The sequence below is a fragment of the Loxodonta africana genome, chromosome 24 (genome assembly GCF_030014295.1).
Source record: "Loxodonta africana isolate mLoxAfr1 chromosome 24, mLoxAfr1.hap2, whole genome shotgun sequence".
Lineage (NCBI taxonomy): Eukaryota > Metazoa > Chordata > Mammalia > Proboscidea > Elephantidae > Loxodonta > Loxodonta africana.
In genome coordinates, this window is record NC_087365.1 from 31,745,437 (window position 1) to 31,765,399 (window position 19,963).

Here is a 19,963-nt window from a genome sequence, read left to right on the forward strand (position 1 = left end):
CAGCTGGTCCCCCACCCCCAATCCTCTCCCCCTAGAAATCAGCACCCTCCCAGGGGCACTGTGAGCACAGGTGCCACTCCTTGCCCACAACCACATCAAATCAAACTGAGGTGGACACAAGAGCCCAAGAGCTGAGCCCTGGGCGCTCCACCGAGGAGCCCCCAGTGGCCCCCGGCAGCCTCAGACCTGACTTCTGAACCCAGCAGCTCTCCCACCCCCTAGGAGGAAGCTCTGTCCCAAGGCAGGCCAGAGGAGACTGGCTGGCTGCACCCCTACCCTACATTCCAGGGTCCTGGAGGGCCATGGGGCGGGGCTAGGGCAGAATCCTCAGCTGGACCACATCCCCTCCCGAGGGAGTGGAGGCACGTGTGGCCAACTGTATCTGCTGGTCAGCGGCCAGGGGACAGGCAGGACCCCCGTCCTGTGGCCTCTTATCCGAGTTTCAGAAACACAGCTCTTGTTCTCATTGCTGGGCAGCTGAACCAATCTGGGTCAGGCCCTTTTTTAACCTTCCTAAGCCTGAATCATGATAACTTGGAAATCCATATCCCATAAGCATCAGGGCAGACAAACAAGCATGGTGACCCTGTCAGGCGACCTGTCCCAGTGAGCTCCATCCATCGTCCTGGGATGGAACCAGAGGTGGGGCAGTGGGCCCACCCAGACTCTGAGTACCCCTGGGGGGGCGGCTGTCAGCCCCAGGCCTGGACCACCCACTAGAGGCCTCACCCCCAGCTTCTCTCCTCAGGACTCCTAGGCCTGGAGGCTGGGCGCAGCGCCTCCCCAGTGTCCCCAAGGGGCACTCACCGTCCTCTTGGCTGTGGAGGTTCTGCGGGCTCCGCATCCTTGTGTCCTGGCTGGGACTCAGGCTGGAGGCCAGGTGTGGGTCAGCTGACATCCATGTGGAGTCATTCATATCAAAATCTTCACTGCTCACTGAAGTCTCATCCTGAGCAGGGACAAAGAAAGGAGGCGTTCAACAGGGACAGGTGCTCACCAGACCCCTGACTGCCTTTTGGGTGAACCCCAGAGCCCATGGGCATTTGGATGCATCCCAGAGGCCCAAAACCTGCAGCGAGGGCTGGGTGGTGTTCCCCTGCCCCCCATGGAAATGGTTTGGGTCTGGTTCCTGTCAGAAGCCAGGGCTGCGGCCCGGCACTGTCTGTAATTGAAGACAATTACGAGGTCTCGCATCCTGTAGGGGCGGATAGCAAGGCCTGGCTCTTACCCTGGTGAGCTAAGGTTGAAAGGAGCACTGTAAACAAGGGCCACTGCTCCCTGCTCACAGCCAGGGGCGAGGACTCCCTCCACACTGGCCAGCCGGCCAGAAGCAGGTAACAGAATATGGTGGGCACTGGCGAGGCCACGCCGACTGCCCCCACCGGGCCTGGCGCCCCAACTCCTGTGGGGCATGCATGGAATTCCTTTCTCCCACTCCCCCGGCCCAGAGGACTTTTCTGTCTTCCTCCTTCCTAACCTTTGCTGTGCTTCAAAGATAGGCTCTTGGGCGGCTTCCAGAGCTGGAAAGGCCAGCCCCAGGAGTGCAGAGAAGGAAGGGGGTGGGGCGGGCGTGGGTTCGGATCAGACCGCAAAGGGGGTTCGGCTTAAGGGCCTGGGGGGCCGCCAGGGCCTTCGAAACAGCCGGACAGCCTGCTGGAGAGGACCACGCCTGCCTCCCTAGCCAGTCATCCGGGAACCCCCAGGGTGGGGCCCCTTCTATCCAGCCCTTCAGCGGGAAGGGACCCCACCTCCTTCTGGCCTGGCCTCTTTCAGGAGCAGCAAGCAACTGTGTTTGGGAGCTGGCTGTAAAACGCCAGAAAGATGACCCTGCAGCTCCCACATCCCAGAGCCCTGGTCTCGCCCCTCCCCTCTCCCCTCAGCAAGATACAATCGCCTCGGTGGGGCCCCAGTCAGGCTCTGGCAGACCCCCCCACCACCAGCCTCCCCTCCGGGGCTCCCTGTTTTATAGTGAGCAAACACACTTTGGTTTGAACTTTCTTCTGTTGCTGTCCCTGAGGCAGACACATCTGCTCTCCAAGTGCTGCGGAGGAACCAGCCTAGATTAGCCTGCCTCCCTCCCTCCCCCACCGCAGGGCTGGTAGGGAGTTTCCTGGAATTTACGGCTTCTGTGCAAGCGCCAGAGTGCACCCTCTGAATTCTGAGGGCAGGAGCCGAGCCTTGACAGCAGACTTGCCCAGCTCAGGGGTCCCCAGGCAGCGCCAGTGCCTCAGGGACGAGCCCGTGTCCTCTCCCTGTCTCCTTCCCACAGGCCGCCCTGCTTCCTTTGGTGAAAACGCGATCACATTCACTCAGATTGTGTTCTAGCACCCTGAGGGTGACACTCAAGTCCAAAAGGCTCTCTGTGCACAAAGGGTACAAAGGGACAACAAAACTCCTGTGCGAACTCCACAGAGCCAAAGAGAAAAGGGAGGAGGCTGGCAGGTGGGGGTAAGGATCCTTGGAGGAGCTGGGCAAGGCCACACAGGGCAAGCTACTCACTCTCCTGGCAGCTAACCCTGTCCCTCTAGGCTCTGTCCTCGCCTGGGCCCTTGGGTCCTCCTTGGCAGCCCAGAGGATGCTGTGCTCAGGTATGACCTGAAATCATGGCTGAAGTCAGAGGCCTCTTCTGGCTTTGGGTATTGATGAAACACTCATGATTGAAGAGACCTGGCATTATCTTAACCTTTGGAGGTACCGCCTACTCCGGACACACCATCCATTCATTCAACAAGTATTTATTAAACACCTACTATGTGCCAAGCACGCTTCTGGGTGCTGGGAAATTCAGCGGTAAGCAGGACAAACTCCTGGCCCTAGAGGCGCTCACTGTGCAGTGGAGGAGATGGACCATCAGCAGAAAAACACCATGCCTGGTGGCGATGAGAGCCATAAAGCAAAAGGAAGGTGGCCTGGCCTGCAGGACTGCACGCACCAGGCAATCAAGGACTGCCTCACTGGCCCACAGACACTTGAGCAGAGGCGGCAGGAAGTGAGGAAGCGGTGCGCGGTGTCTTTACAGGAGCAGTAGAGGCCCATGCTGACGGGCTTGGGGGCAGCAAGGAGACCACTGTGGCTAGAGGTGGTTGAGCCAGGGACCATGAAGGGAGCAGTCTGAGCCATATAGGACTGTCCTCTCCCAAGGTACACATAACCTGGGCAAGGCTGTCCCTGCCACCTCTGGTTCAGACAAAGGCCATGGAGTCTTCCACTAAGCACATCCAGGCTCACTGAGAAGCAGAAAAAGTCAGACCCGCAGGGTGTGGCACTGAGGGCTCCCACACTCTGGCATCCCTCAGCCAGGTTTAAAACAATAACAGCAGAGGCCAAAGTTTCCCAGGTGCCAAGCACCCCACTTGGATCACCTCCTTTCACTCTCCTCAGAAGCCATGAGGTAGATAAAATTAACAGCCAACCCATTCTGCAGGTGAGGAAACAGGTTCCGAGAGGTTAAGGCACTTGCCTGAGGTCACAAACAAATGGCAAAGCCTGATCTGAGCAACCCTGAAGGCCCAAACCCACCCTGACACTGCCCCCTCACCTGGAATGTCCATGCTGCTGGCACAAGCCACACCCCAAATTGCAAACACAAATCTCTTTCTCCATCCATCCAGCTCATTCTCCCTATTTCCTTTACTTAAACAATCTGTCTGCCCGTACCACGATCCCTGGCAGCTCCTCACTTAGCTGTAGCATGTCAACGTACATGGGCCGATGCCCTATCTTTCTCCAGAAAACCTTATTAGGTCCTTCCAAGAGTGGGGGCCAGACAGGGTGTTCTCTGAATCCCCTACAAGGCCAGCGAGACTTGTTGAATTGACAGAGTTAGCTGGCATGCTGTTGGCATTTAATGAGGATGCTGCATTAATTTGCCAATTAAAGGCTCTGGTCCCATTGCGCACAGTTCTTGAATGGAGGCCATGTGAAAACCTGGACCCTGGCTGCCGGTGGGCAGGCGGGTGGGCGGCAGAGGCCTGCTTCACAATGCCTCCCTCCCGCAGCTGTGAGCCACCCTGCAAGATCGCTGAACTGTCCCCCAAAATGACCGCCCTCCAACCCATATCCCCCAAGTTCTATTTCACACTGACATCACCATACCTGGTAATGAAGAGTATCTAGTGCCCGAATGCACGGGGCTTCAGGGTAAGGGTTTATGAGATTTCCTTGCAACGGCCCCATAAGGCACACACCCACTTCAGGCTTGATACCTTGCCCTGCATCAGCTGCCCACAGCCACGCAGGCAGCGGTGGAGCTGGGATCTGAACCCAGGCGGTCTGCGCCCAGCACTTTCACCGCAGGCCACCTCACCACACTTTCTCCCTTCAATCAAAGGAGCTGGATTCCTTAAAAGCAAAGTATCTCAGAATAGAGCCAAAGGGAAATCACGGGTGATAGAGCTTATTTACACACACACATACACATACACGCTCAAGCTCCCTCTCTCTTTGCAACGGCCTGACACATTTATTGAGCATCTACTATATGCTGGGGCTGTGCTAGGGACAGACGACTAGGGCAGGGCCCTTCCCTCCAGGACCTCGTTATCTAGGGAAAGGTACCAGCTAAACATTCTGATCCACTTGTAACAGCCAAGAGAGGGCCTGTGGGGTCCCTCCCGTTATCTAGTAACTATGGCTCCCGCCCCAGTGAGCTTCCCCACTGCCTCCAGCTTTATGCCACACGAACCCCAGTTTTGTGAGAGAAAGGTAGTTCTATTCAGGATTTTTACACCTTGACTGCCTAAGCGATTTTTTAAAAATAAGAAATGAAGTCTATTAAACCTAACTTAAACTAGTAAGTTTTAATCAAACTTACACAGACCCTTTCAACACTACACCTTCACGGCTGTCCTGGGAAAGAAGCCTTCCCAAGACCCCTTTGCACAGTCACCTGCTGAAGTGGAGCGCCCAACTCTTGAGGGGAGCAAAACCCCCCAGCTGCAGAAGGGCAGACTGTAACTCAGTCACCCCCTACACACCCTAAGCCAAGTGCTGCAGAAGCGGGCTAATAACACAGGCAATTATCGGCAAACAGTTCGGACCCATCAGTGACTACAGAGGGGGAAACACACCCCAGTCCTGAGGGACCTGCGAGAGGCTGCTGTGCAGGCTGGAGAGCGAGCGGCTGGGTCTCAAGCCTGTGTGTAGACCCGAGGCGCTCCCCTGCTTGCCCAGGGGCCACGGGTTGGCAGGTCAGGCACATCCCGATTTTTCCCTTCTGGAATCTCAAGGAAACTGGAACACTAATTTCTCCCTTTATGTAAACAAACTTGAATAAAACTTTCATTAGAAAACAGAAGCATGTGCTTCTTGGTCCCCCACCCCCACCCCAGATGCCATGTGACTAGACAGCCACCTGCCCCAGGCCCCTCTCGCCTCTGCCCTCAGACATGCTGAAGCCTATGTCCTTGCCACCTGGTGGTAAAAGTCCATCATTTGTTCAACACTAAAGAGCCTGAGTGTCGTGGGTCAGAGGGCAATAGGGCCGAGTGCCCAGAAGGGAATGCACTGTTGGGCAGGCAGGTGGGCAGCACAGTTAGCCCTGGGACACACCCCGACCTGGGAGCCCTGACTCTGGGCAGTGAGGGAGAGGAGCCACCAAACCCTCCCTGCTCTTATCTTCAGTCCAAAATTCAGGGGCAGGTTCAGTTTCTCTCCACCCAGGTTCTGAGGCCCTTCCTCCTCTGCGGGCAAACCAGCACCAAGCACTGCCTGGCCTGGGAGGAGGAGAAAACGGGAGACCAGAGGGGAAATGGTGGAAATGTGCCTGTCTGCCTGTATCCACGGCTTGTAACTATGGGCAGGTGCTATCAGTAACCTGATTATTTTACAACTGGGGTCAATTTCTCTGGAACTGCGTTCCTGGTACCTCTGAAGCTGAGCCATTTGCATCCTCCAGGACTGCGGGGTCCTAGGGCGTGCCTCACACAGTATTTTCCAGGCCTTTCCTGAGAGCTGTAACTCTATCTCTACCGCTCGCCTTGAGAAAGAAGAGGAGGAGGATTTGCTGAGAATTTAGTGACACTGTAAGCCCTAAGCTCTGACCAGGAGCCCTGGGTGTGTGTTTCAGAGGAGGGTGGGGGCAGGGATGCACAGGAGGTGTTTCTGGGCCTGGCAGGAAACAGACCCCTCTCTGGACAGCCTCCCTTCTCCCGGGTCTGTTTCACGGGAGGGTCCTTCTGGAAAGGACCCCAGCAGCAGCTCTTTCCCGAGCAGGCGGGCATCAAAATGAAGAAGGTGGAGCAGCTTCTCATCCCGCTTGGCCAGCACCTCCTTCTGGTGCACCTGCCGGCCCCTTCCAGGCCCTGAAAATTCTTCAGTACCAGGCGATTCTTCCCCTGGTCTCCATGTCAGTGAGCATTATACACACGGCCTTCTGAGCTTGCCAAGAAGGTACTGAACCGCATTTGACCTCAACTTAACCACTTCGGCTCATCAGACGGCTTATTAATGCAAGAAGAAAAGCCCCCAGGAGCTACAGTAACAAGGGTGCAAATCCCTGTTAGGAAGGGGTTGCACAAATGGAATCTTACAGTGGTTTGAGCCACAGTTCCTTGAGGCTGAGGAGTCCCAGGCTGCTGCTTCATGCTATCCCCCAGCTACCTGGCCGCCAGAAGGCCAGCCTTCTGGGGAGACACTCGCCACACAGTTCCACTCCTTCCTGCTAACAGACCTCTCCTGCTTACTAGTCATACACACACAAGCTCTTCTGGGAAATATGGAGCAGGGAGGGCTGAGACACAGCCAATCATCTACCACATTTTAGGTATTTTCTCTCTCTCTCTCTCTCATACACACACGCACACCCATGCACATACCCTCACACACAGAGTGTCAGAAACACAGTCACATATACATGTGGGTGCTCAGCTGTCCCTGCGGTAATGGACCTGGATACTGGGAGTGAGCATTTTCAACACCTTCCCACTGGAGTACTGAGTGTAAAACGGGCTTTTGTTTCCTAGGCAAAGGCAACTGGCCGTTTTCCCGGCACTCCTCAGCACGAGGGCCTCACTGATACCCCAGCCCCTGCCGTTAATGGAGAGTCTCTTTAAAAGGGAGGCTGGGAAGATGAGCCTCAGCAGATAGGGTTCTTCCAGCCAAAGGAAGGGCGGGAGGGGAACCATTCTGAGCTAATCCCCTGCAAGACTTTCCTTCCAAGAGAAGGACCGAGACAAGACAAAAAATTTCTTGAGCAACTCCGGGGCATTCCAGCTCCAATTGGCTCCAGGGCAGCTGAGGCCACAGGGGGAGTTCCCCGATGTCAGCTCTGCAGCTGGGAGGAAGGCCTTTGGGTGCTCCGCTCCCGCTGTTCAGCAAGAGGGTGCTGAATGGGGTTGAGGGCACCCAGCCACAGGGCAGTGGGTGTGGGAGGAGGTGCTGTCTTAAAACCGTTCTCACACAAGCCCAGACTGAGCTGGGATTAGACAGAAGCTTGGTATCCTTCAAGGACACATTTAGGCCCTAATGGCTTCCCAATGAGGGGGTGATTTACTACCTGGGGGCTAAACGACCGCTGGGGCCCTGGCCATAAATGGGCCATTCCCCTGACCAACCCACAACTCAGAGCTGGTGCTTCCGGGGTCAGGCCAGGGGCCCTATCACACCCCATAGATAGCTCATTGAGTGAGGGTCCCAAACATCTCTTCCCACACCCTACCTGGTAGGCCAGGGGCCTAGGCTGGGGTTTCCAGCTGATTCTGGGATAAGTAGGGCTTTACCTCAAGGGAGAAGCTATTTCAAGCCACAATCCTTCTCAGAAAGAGGAGGAAATCAGAGTCCAAACACCATTTCAGGTGAAATCAGGAGGTTATTAATCTCCCCTCAGAGCAGACAGAAAGAAAAATCAATGTTTTAGAGGGGGGAAAAAAAGGTTCCATTTGAATTAATGGGTTTGTGGCTTCTCCATTGATCTGCGCCTCTTCACACTTTCTTTTTGTGTTTTCGTGCTTGGGGAGGAGGGAGGGAGTGGGGAATGGGGAGGAGGGGGTGGGCCTCCCGATAAGGAAAAGGACGGGCTAACCTTAACCTTTCTCCAGGAATAATGCTAATTAGCGAGGCTTAATGAGAACTTCCCCCAGGAAGCGCGGCCCGGTAGGGGCGACCGGACTCGGGCAAATGCAGCTGCGGGTGGGGGTAGGGAGGGGGGTCGCTTCGGAACCCGAGCAGCTGCAATAAAAACGCGGATTGCACCCCGCCCCCCTAGGTGTCCGGCCCTAGAGGACCTGGTGGAGGGCGGAGAGTAGCAGGCTGAGGTGTAAATCCAACTTAACCCCGACGCGCGCCCTCACTCCGGCGAGCTTCCCCCCGCCCGGTGTGTCTCCTTCATTAAGGAATGCCCCTTCGCTAGCCGGCCGCCGACGTCCGCGGCTTCCGGGCGGACCTTACACCTGAACTGGGCACCCGGTCCCTTCAGGGAGGGACAAGGGCCAGCCGAAGTGGGTTCAACTCTGCAAACCGCGTCTCAACTCCCCTCGCCGCGGCAGTGAGCCCCTCCCTGCCGCTCAAAGCTTCCCGTCCTCACATCCCCAAACACAGTCCACTTCCCTTCTCCTGGCGGCTGCGGTGGCGGCAACTCGGAGCCCGGCCCCCACCCCGCCGCCTGCGAACGCCGTCCTCCTCGGGACGCGGAGCCGAGCCCGCGGCAAACGGTGTGGCCGCCGCACAATACCGCTGCGCGGCACACACAGTCACCGCCCCCCACGACCGGCGGCGCGCACGGCCCGGGAGTGGGGTGCGCCTGGCGGCCCCCGGCACTCACAACCGGGCACACCTCTCGGGCGCCCCGCGGCCCTCGGCGTGCAGCCTCCCCACCCCACTCACACTCGGTCACACTCACCCGCCCCCCGCCCGGCGCCCCAGCCCACTCCGAGGGCGCAGCCGCTCCCCCGTGTCCCCCTCCTCGGCCCGGGCGCAGGAAGCTCTCCCCACATCCCCCTCCCCGAACCCCTCCAGTCCCCCGCCCCCCTAACCGCAGCTCAACGGCCGGCGGCGGCGGCGGGAGGAGGGGGCGGCGGCTGGGGGCCCGGAAACGGCCCGATCCCGGGGATCCGGGCCGGACTCCGTACCTGGGCGGGCGGCGAGGCGGAGACCGGCGGTCAGGCTTGGCGAGTGAGCGGGCGGGCGGCAGTGACAGCCCCACAGCTCCAGCTGCTGCCGCTGCTGCTGCCGCCGCCGAGGCCGCCCGGGGAGAGGGGCTGGCACCGCCGCGGCGCGTCACTGCCCGGCCCGGGGGCGGGGGTGGCCAGGGGGAGGGCCCAGGAGAGCGGCGGCGGCAGCGGCGGCGGTGGCGCCGCGGCCGGGAGGGAGGAAGGGAGAGGGGGGCACCGGGCACGGGGAGGCGGGGGAGGGGGGCGGGACCGGGCACGGGGCGGGGGCCGGGGGGAGGGGAGCGAAGAGAGGGCGCAAGCTGGGGGAGTAGGAGGAGCGGCAAGAGGGGGAGGTGGAGGGGCGGGCGAGAGGGAGGAGTGGGCGCCGGGGGAGGGGGAGAGAGGGAAAGGAGGCACCCAGGGAGAGGAGAAAAGAGGGGGAGGGGGAGGGGGCGCTGGGCCAGGTAGGGGGGGATGAAGGCGCGCAGGACGCGCTGCCTGGCGGTCCAGGGGGAGAGCAGTCTTAAGGGGGAAGCGCTTCGAGTCAGAGCCGTGCGGGGGGCTGTGCCCGGGAAAGGAAGCGGTGGGGTCCGTGCCCAGCCCTCGCTTTCGGTGGCCGAGATCTTCAGGTCTGGGGCCGAGGAAGGGCACCAGGCTGGCCCTCTGTGTTCAGGCCAGGAGAGGGAGACTTGGCCCAAAGAAAGTGACTCAGGCACCATCAGGAACTCTCAGCGCCCTCGGGCCTCTGGGCAGCTCTCGTCCCCCGCGCTTCTCCCGGTTCCCCGGGTGCGGGTCCTAACTGGGCGGGGTCGCCGGGGTAGGGGGGCTCGGCCCACGGGCGGTCGGAGCGACACCCTGGGCTGGGAAAGCCAGGCACGTGGCCGGCTCTGTGCGGGCTCCCCCCACCCCCACCTCAGGGCCCCCCTTTTCTTGATCAAGTTCAAGCTCGGGCTCCTCGGCGCACTGCCCACCCGTTGCCCGCTCCCCTCCCCCTCACTCCATTCCGCACTGTCTCGCCTCTTCACTCTTCCTTTGTCTCTTTCCCACCACTTAGTTTACACCCTCCCCTGCTCCCCTCCTCCCCCGCGGCGGGCGCCTAAGCGTCCGGGCTGCGCTCACCTGTTCAACCCAAACATTTCGGAGGTCCCGAGCGCATGTCGGCTCCCGGCTCCTGTCCCACCTCCCTCCCCTCCCCCCACCCCGGTCGCCGGTCATTGTGCTCCTCCAGACCACACCGTTTGCCGGCTGCCGACGGCGCGCAAGCCGCAGTTGTACAGTAATGGGATAATATCAGGAATGATGCTCCATTCCAGACTCGGCGCGCACTGTCCGCGGAGACAGCATCTGGGGAGGGGGCCGACCCACGCGAATCAGAACGCCGTCCTTGAGACAAACAGCTTTCGATAGTCCGCCCGGGTTGCAGTAGAGGACAGGATGGGGCGTTGAGGGGTGGGGAACGCTGGACCTCAGACTCAGCCTGAAACGTAACACGCTTGTCGCCAAACAGCAAATGAGTCCCCTACAGGGAAAATAGGTCTGAAGAAGGGGCCACATGCCCCCGCCCCAGCCCACACCCTCTGTTACAACAGATCAGCCTCAGAAAAAGCTCATGCTCTAACAGGGATTGGAGGCTACCCTCGTGGAATTCTGTGGGGAGATGGCCAAAATAAAAACAATAACGATTCCACCTCTTGGTTCCTCTGGTCGCATGAGAAGAGGAAAGCAGTTTCTGCCGACTTCACTACGCTACAACTCATTCACAGTGGACAGCAGAGAAGGGAAGACGAGACAGCCACCGCGATTGTTCGCAATTTTGAAACTGACTGCCTTTAACCCTCCAACTTTTTTTTCTGTAAAAAGCCTTTTTCTTTCTTCCTCTGAAAGCTTGGCATTGTGAACAATCCGAGGTAAACAAGGCTCCCTCTAGAGGTGCGAGTTGGAAATACACCAGCAAAGGCTCAGCGCTCAGTATTCATCCATTGGAAAAATAAAAACACAACACATCAACTTAACCACACAGACTTCCTTCAGCACATGTTAAAGAATTTACCGTCAGTATTAAACTCACACTTTCCTTATAAAAGAAGGTTTAAACACGTGACTCATTAGCACCTTTTATTCCTGAAATCAAATGCGTCTTCAAACCTCTGCTTCTCCCCAGCTTTCTCTCAGAGCTTTACTTCCTTCCTATCCTCAGCGCAGCGGGACAGTCCTGAGACTTCATTACTTGAAATCCACACACGCTGGTGCCCAACCAGGATTTTTAACACAAATAAGTAGCCTTGACTCTTCAGTTCTTGGGGGAGGAGAAGGCGAATGTGGGCCTTTCCAACAGGAGAACTGTCCGTCCTCACTCTGAAAATGAGATCATCCACTCCCAGGGTTTCCCATTTCTTTCCACCACATTTCGAGAGACCTTTGGCTCCTCCTGGCCTGAGTCACTATTTCACAGTGGTGGTGGACATCTGGGCTTGAAATATAAAGCCAAAGCCAACTGAAGTTCAAAGGTGCAATTGAACCCAGATAACCCACCGCCTCTCTGGCTAATAAAAGAGAGCTAGTACCGCCCAGAAGGGCAGAGCAGTGATTTTCTGTAGGCATGAAATGTGAACTCATTTACCATGCCTGAGATAAAACAGACCCAGCCCCACACAACCCACAGCAAGCAGTTGGGGGCCGTGGGGAAAACTGGCTGCTTAGCAGCACTGCTGAAGCCCGCAGAAATCTCCCAGATCCTTATCCCTGCAGGAGCTGCCACTCCTGAGTAACCTTGGGCAGGTTGCTTTCAGTGTCCTTGTGCCTCTGGACCAGTCCCTTGATCCTTAAAGCGGCTACAACACAGGTCCCAACAAGGAATCCGGTGACCTAGTTTCTTGCCCGCTAATTCTTCCATTGATGCATCCCCTCTCCTGGCCCCAGTCTGGGGGGACAGCATAGCAGAGCAAGCTACCCTTGTCTGCTAATGGGGATAGAACTACCTAATGTCACCTCCAGGCTCTGTAGGCAGTGCTGCTTTTGCAAACAGACCACCAGCAAGACATAAGCGTGTTTCACAAGTGGGGTGGCTCTTCGTCACAGGAATCGGGAATTGGCTATGATTAGGAATAACAGGATCTAAGGGAGGCCAGAGCAGATGCCGTCCAAGCATCCCAAAGCATTTAAAAACTCATTTACCCCTACAAATGACTTATTAATGACAGAGGGGAACATGTACCTGTACAATGGAGAGGTCTGGCAGACACCCCCAACCAAGCCATCAAATGCAGCAGCCCCCAAAGTGGTGCCACCTGATTTAACGGGCCCAGGAAGGCAAAGGGGAAACGCTTCAGCACCTGTGTCATGTCCTCCCCCATGCCATGCTCTCCCCCAAAATGCTTATCCTGAATCTGACGGTGAGGAAACAGCCTGAGAAGAAATCCAGCCCGAGGGACTTTCACAATTGTCCTGGACTCTTCAAAAAACTCATTGCCATACATTTGACTGTATTAAATTATGAGATAAAGAGAAATAGCAACTCAGTGCAGGAGATGGGGGCTGGAGGTGAAGACAGGGGCTGGGGGTGGAGATAAGGGCAGATTCTGAGCTGCGTGTTTATAGAACGGGCTCTCCCAGGAGGAAGCCAACACGTGTCCTGACCCTGAGATGGTGGAAGCTGACAGACAGGTAGAAGCTGACAGACCTAGGGCACAATCTTCCAGGCAGAGGGAGCAGCTGGTGCAAAGGCCCTGAGGAACTGAAAGGTGACCCGCGTGGCTAGGGCACAGTGGGCCAAGGGAGGATTGGAGAAGGTGAGGGTGGAAGGACGTGCGGGGCCAAATAGGCAGAGCCAGGTGGACCATGAGGAAGTATGTGGATTTCAGTCTATTTTCAGATTCAGGCAGGAGATTTTATAAAGGAGCAAGAGTGGCAGTGAGGAGACCAGTGAGGAGGTCGGATAGAAACAGTATCGTCAAATCAAACCTGGTTCAAATTTTGGCTCTGACATTAGCCAAGTGGCCTCGGGCACAATACTTAAACCTCTCTAAGCCTCGGTTTCCTCCTCTATAAAATAGTGTTTTAACATCATAGTTGGCACCACATTTCCCCCCTTTGAAATTAGAAACTGTGGTAGCTAGCCTTCAAGGTGGCCCTTGAAGGGCCACCTCAATGACACCTCCTGGTATCACACCCTAGTCTTCTCCCATCACAATGAATAGGGATATGTAACCAACAGGATATTGTAAACCAGTAGGATAATTGCATAGCCAATGGAATATTGTGGAAATGAGGGTGTGTGACTTCTGAAGCTAGGTCATAAAAGATAGCTTAATCTTTCCCCCAGAGGGAGTGCTTGGTAAGTGGTAGCTTTTATCATCATTATCAAGCCTAAATTCTCACAAAATTTCCCTCTCTACAAACGCTCTCCACCAGTTTATTCTGCCACCGGCAATATCTGGCAGTTCTCGTTTCATTGCACACTTGCCAGGGCTTAGTATTAGCAATCTTGTTTTAATCTTTATCGGAGAGGTAAAAAATGGTGTCTGTCTTCATCTGGGAATGTGAGCACATATTTATGTGGGTCATGTGTTTATTGAGCACTTGTTTTTTTTTTTTTTTGGAACAGCCCATTCTATTCGGATTTTTTGTGGGGGGAGGAATGCTTTGGAAATTAATCTTTTGTCATATATTTTCCAAATAGGTTTTCCTTTTGTTGCCTTTTAATTTTGCTTGTGGTGGGACTTTTTTGCCATATGGAATTTTTATGTTTTTATATCAGCTAATTGATTTTTTTTTCCTTTAGGGCTTTAGGGTTTTAGGTTAAAACAAAGTAATTTACCTATATTTTCTTCTAGAACATTTATAGCTTCATTTATTTAAATCTTTAGTCCTTCTGTAATTTATCTCCATATAAGTAGTGAGGTGGAGGTCTAGCTTATTTTTTTCCAAATGTCTACACAAGTTGGCCCAATATCATCTTTTAAATAACTTGTCTTTGTCCACCAATATGAAATGTCATTTTGTAATTACACTAATTTCTCATTATTTTTGGAGCTGTCTATTGTGCTCCATTGATCTGTTTATTCTTGTCCCAATATATCTTTAAAAATATGCTTTAATATCTGATAGGGCTAGTACCCACCCCTGCCCCCCCCGCAGTGATCTCTGCCCCTACCACTGTATGAAGACAATTAAACTGGTACCACAGCAGAGGTGTGCTCTGGGTGCAGCACAATTACGGAGGAAGGAGCGATGTTTCTGCCTGAGAGGCCGGGGGAGGGCTTCCTGGAAGAGATGACACCTAATCTGAACCAAAGAAGGTAAGGAGGGATGTACCAGGTGGACAGTGGGGAGGGCATCCTGGCAGAAGGAAGGCCATACATGGAAGCACTAAGGGTTTCATGCATGCATGAATTCAGAATACTCGCTCTTGGCTTACCCATTTATTCTTTGTGATTTTTTTCTAATTGTGGCAAAATATATGTAACATAAAATTTGACATTTTTACCATTTTAAGTGTTCAATTCAGCAGCATTAAGTACATTCACAGTGTTGTGTAACCTTCACCACTACCTATTTCCAAAATTTTGTCATCACTCTAAACAGAAACTCTGGATCCATTGAGCAATAACTTCCCATTTCTCCCTCCCCCCGGCCCTCGCTAACCTCTACTGGCTTATTCTTTTATTTTTTTGCATTAGCTGATTTTTGCAGAGCTGGCTGCAAAAATCATAGTCAGTCTGACACCTTTGCTGAAACCGATGAGAAACTGTCCAATATTGTTTCCTCATTTTAGATAAATTTCTATTTCGATAAATTTCCCAGTTTGACTACAACCAAAAGAACACGACTTGTTGAAAATATGTTTTCCTGACAACCACCACGAAAGGTAAAAACTACAATTTCATTTGTCTCCTTTCCAGAAATGTAGCAGATCCCAGAGGGCTCCACTGAGGAGGTGACATTTAAGTTGAGCACTGAAAGATGCATGGAAAGTGGAAAGGTGCCTTGCACTGTCAATGAAGGCGCTCTCCACCCCACCAAATGTAGGCCTCACTAAACTCAGAGCACCAAGCTCAAAGATTACCCAGCTGGTCCTTAACTGACACCCCTGTCCGGTGGCAGGTCTGTCAGTCTTCTGCCATTTAATGCTCTTGTCGAGGTCTCTGGGTAGCAGTTTGCACTCCACTACTAACCTAAAGGTTGGCGGTTCGAACTCACCCAGCAGCACTGCAGCAGAAAGGCGTGGTGATCTGCTTCTGTAAAGATTACAGCCAAGAAAACCCTATGGAGCAAGATCTACTCTGTAACATGTGGGGTCACCATGAGTCGAAACCGACTTGATGGTAACAGGTTTGGTTCTGTTTGGTTTTTTAGCACTTCCTGTTTCCTGCATTATACCTCATTTCCCCAATTGGATGGTGAGTTCCCAGGGACTGGGACAGGTTCGGAGGCTGCAGAGTCCCCCACGTCATCCTATACGTAGTAAAAAAAAAAAAAAAAAAAAAAATTTTTTTTTTTTTTTTAGTAGGGACTTACAATTGTACCACCCAGGACCCCACCCTGCCCATTGCCCAATGCAGCCCTGAGACAGCTCTGAATTAGGCCCACCACCCTGCACATACGCCACACTGTGTAATACTGAGCCCAAAAGCCAAGGCCAGCCACCACCCAGCAATTCCACTCCTAAGTGTAAAAAAAAGTACACACAACAAAAATCAGTACAGCCGTTAGCAACACTGTTCACAATAACCCCAAACTGGAAACTACCCAAATGTCCACGAATGGAGGATGGACAAATCGTGGTCCATCGATCAATATAATCGAATTAAAACCAAAAAAAACCCTTTGCCATTGAGTGGATGCCAACTCCTAGGGACCCTACAGAACAGAGTAGAACTGCTCCACAAGGTTCCCAAGGAGTGGCTGTGCGGATCTTTTGGTTAGCAGCCGAACTCTTAACCCCTGCACCACCAGGGCTCGTGCAATGGAATACTACTTCGCAATGGAACAAACGACCCATACACACAACGCAGACGACACCAGACACAAAAGAGCATGCGCTGTACAATTCCACTTCTATAAGGTTCTACAGCGGGCAACGCCAATCTGTGCTATTAGAAGTCAGGGGAGTGCTCACCCTGCCTGGGGCTGATGATTGCAAGGGGGCACCAGGGGGTCTTTGGGATGCTGGCAATGTTTGGTTTCTTAATCTGGGTGCTGATCACAGGAGGTACCTTCAGTTTGTGAAAATTTACTGAGCTGTCTACTTAATGATAGGTGTTCTTTTCTGTATGTGGTTATACTTCAATAAAAACTTTAAAAAACAAAAACAAACAAAAAGCCAGGGCTAGTTTTTTTTTAGTTACCACGGCTGAGCAGCCTGGAGCTCGTAATCAAGTACTACAACTCACTCTCTGCCCGGCGCCCATGCTGGGTGGTATGTGTATGTTATCTTATTTAATCAGCCACACAAGGTTGATATTAATCACCATTTTCCACATGAAGACTAGGAGCTCTGGGAGTCACTTTAGTGACTCACCCAGTCACCCAGGAGCAAGGAAACTAGTGCTCAGAAAGGCCGGGGACATGCCCAGGTTCGCTGAGCTAGGAGCTAGTGGCCGGGCTGGAGCGCACAGTGTGCCTGGCTGAGGTGGTGGGCCCACTGAGCCAGACCGCATGGCGGTGGGCTCCAGGATCTACAGCAGAGCCAGCCAGCTCAGGGTGCAGCCGGAGGTTTCCCTTGGACTGTGACCTGGGAATAGGCTGTGGCTGGACCCCAGGGCTCCTCGATGCCACCCCTGACGGAGGCTAGGCTGGGGAAGTCACAAGGGATAAAACTCTAGCTGGCTCCCTGGCAGGTGACCGGAGCGGGGTGGGGAAGGGCGCTGTGAAGGCCTGGGTGAGGGCCTTTTTGCAGGCTGCCGGACACTGACTTGCCCTTGGGGGCAGATTAGCAAGAGAAGAGGGCAGGCAGCGTTTCTCATTTCAGGCCTAAGTCCCTTCATGGCAGAGCCTGGCGGGCAGAGTGGGCAGGAATAGCCAAAAGTTCTGGGGCCATTGCGGCTGCAAGGAGAGCTTTCTTGAAGCTGGATTCATGTGTCTGAAGGTCAGTATCCAAGGTGGGACAGAGGCAGAGCAGGGAGCCAGGCGACTTAACCTTTCCGAGCCTTAGTTTTCAAATCTCTAAAATGGCCAAGACAACAGGGACTTGTTTCTGAAAGCTGCCATGAAGCTTAAATGAGGCTTAAATGAAGAGGGCTGGACCGGTGCCCAGCAGAGAACAACTGCCCAAACCTTAATTACAGTTAAGAATAATGACAGCAATATGAATGAATAAGTAATTGATAATACAGTCATCAGTCAACATTTACTGCGCCCCAGCTATGTGCCAGGGACTGACCCAGGTGCAAGGACTATGGTGGTAAATTAAATAGACCAGACCTGCCCTTGGGAAGCTGGTGGCCACTGCTGGCCTTGGCCTCTCCCTACCCTCGCTGTCATATTCTTTGTCCCTTCTGTCCCCTTGGGAAATAGACAGCATTAATGTTGGAGGGACCAAGGCTTTCCTTCTCACTGTATTTTTCGGGCAAGTTACTTAAGGGTTCTGAGCCTCAGTTTCCCCAAGTTTTGAGGAATTAAATTCCATGTCTTTGGGGTATCTGGCACATGGAAGCCCTCAACAGAAGTTAGTTCCTACTCTCCTCCTTGCCTCTTCTTTCTTCTTCCAACCCGCTTTCCCTCTTTTTCTTTTCTGTACTATTATTTTCCCCTGCCCAAGCCTCTGGCATCTTAACATCCAAAGGCATTGCCAAGGTCAGCTGATGGCACCCAGACTATGGCAGATACTGTGAACTAGCTTACCTGATTCTCAAACTCAACATTTCTCCCTTGCCTTTTTCAACTACGGAGGGTAGAAAAACAAAATTCTTTCTTTCCCAGCCTCCCTTGCAGCTGGGGGTGCCACATGACCCTGTCCTGGTCAATGAGATGTCAACAAAGGTCTGTTGGCAACTTTTTTTAGGAATCCTTTTGCTTTGCTAGACCAGGCTAGGCTAGCACCACCTGCTCTAATCATCTTCTTGTATATGAGAGGGGTGGAGCAATAACAGCCAACTTGTAACCACGAGGAAAAGGTCAAGAACATCACAGGTACACCAGATGTTAACATCAGACACTGCAGATATTAGCATCAATAGCAGCTCCTACGCTCTTGTTGTTTCAGGAGTAAAATAACCCTTATGTTTTGTTATACGGTCGTCTCGGTTTTTTGTGCTTATAGTCAAAAGCATTTCTGACTGATTCACAGGGTTCCTGCTTGCGGATGGCCCAGATACCAAGGAACCACACTCCCACGTGGCGACTCCTTCAAGAGATGTGAAGCAGGGGGCTGTGTCCAGGCACCTGCTGCGCATACTGTGGTGCTTGGGGAGGGGCAGATGAGCATTTATTTCCCGGCTGATGGACTCTGCAGTGGGGGGAAAGTGTCAAGTCTACTGCATGGATGTGCCTGGGTACTTCCAGAGCTACAAAAGTGCCCCAGTTAGAGACTACCTTCTGTTTTTAGCCTACTTTTTCTTGAGGGGCTCGGAGCCATTCCAAACATCTCCTTCAAGTCTTCAAGTGACCAGGGGGGCTGACAAGGCATGGAATCTGTTACTCATTCCTATCAAGGAGGAAACTGCAGCCGGAGGCCAGGCTGCCTGTGGTCACGCTGGGCTGAGCCCCACCCCTGACAGTCTTCAGCACCCCAGCCCAAAGCTCAGGAGGGTAGCAGGGGGTTCTCTGGAGGCGGGGGGCGGGGGGGACGGGCAGGTGAGCAGAGCTCTGGCCCCCTCCCCAGCTTTGCCAGCAACACGCCTGTCTGCTGCTGAACCTTGACACATCTGACTTCCTCCTCAGGGGAGTTTCCCTTGAAGGAAGGGGTTCCTCTGTCAAAAAGCAAACTCCGCTGCTCCAGTCACAGGGAAGCTGCAGCATGGAGAATTGAAAGTTGGACGGCTGGTCAGGGGCAGGGCTGTACCTAGCACCAAAGTTGCTGGACTCCCTGTCCAGTGCTCCTCTTCACTGGCCATCACCCCCAGTTAAACCACTGCTCTCCTCTGGCAGAGGGAGGGGTACCATGAGATTCCACACTGCACATGACAAACTCCTGTCTTCTGCAGACTGCTCAGGCTTAGCCCCAGCCTCACTCCCTCTGCTCTGGGCCTTCTGCTGCTCCCACCATAGTGTCTTTGCACTCGCTGTCTCTTCTCCCTGGACAATCCTTCCTCTTCATCTCCACAGGACAGGTTGGTCCCTTCTCATCATTCAGGTCTCAGCTCAGATGCCACCTCTTCACAGAGGCCTTCGCATCTACAGGCACAGTCTGTCCTCTTCCCCTGCGTTATTTTTCTGTCCCAAACTTCTTCCTTTAGAATGTTTTTTTCTGGCCAACTTGTTTACTATCTCCCCCACAAGCCTGTGAGCTCCCCGGGGGGTGGACACCTTGTCTGTTTTGTTTGGTGTTGTGTCCTCAGTGTTCAGGAATAGCATCCAGCACGTAGTAGGAACTTAACAAATGACTTTTGAATGAATGAATGAGGAAATTTCTTAAACAAATGCAGGGTCACAGGGAGGGCAAGGTCTGCTGGGCCATGAGCAGAAGCTGTGAGCCTCTGCTTTCTTGGTCTGAATGGGAGTGGGGGCGGTGCCGGCCTGCCAGGGGCCCACGCCCAGTCACCCTGAGCAAAACAAAGCCGCCAGCACAAATTCACAGTGCGGTACTGTGCCCGCCCACCAGCCAAAAAAAAAAAAAAAAAAAAAGCCCGTTAATGAGGTAAACACAATCACAACCAGGAAAAAGCTTGGCCATGCTTCTTCATGTCCACCCAGAGCCATTATCTCTAATTGATCTTCAG

At 54.0% G+C, this 19,963-nt stretch overlaps 1 protein-coding gene across 3 annotated transcripts in view; it reads right to left on the reverse strand.

The window, feature by feature from the left end:
- NOL4L (nucleolar protein 4 like) overlaps positions 1–19,963 on the reverse strand; it is a 126,929-nt gene that overhangs the window by 26,929 nt on the left and 80,037 nt on the right. For 2 of the 3 annotated variants that reach the window (XM_064275961.1, XM_064275962.1), the window contains one exon: positions 808–949. In XM_064275961.1, coding sequence (XP_064132031.1) covers positions 808–949 — 142 coding nt within the window. Of the gene's footprint in view, positions 1–807; positions 950–9,065; positions 9,179–19,963 lie in introns of those variants that run through there. The other variant, XM_064275963.1, reaches the window with a different exon arrangement.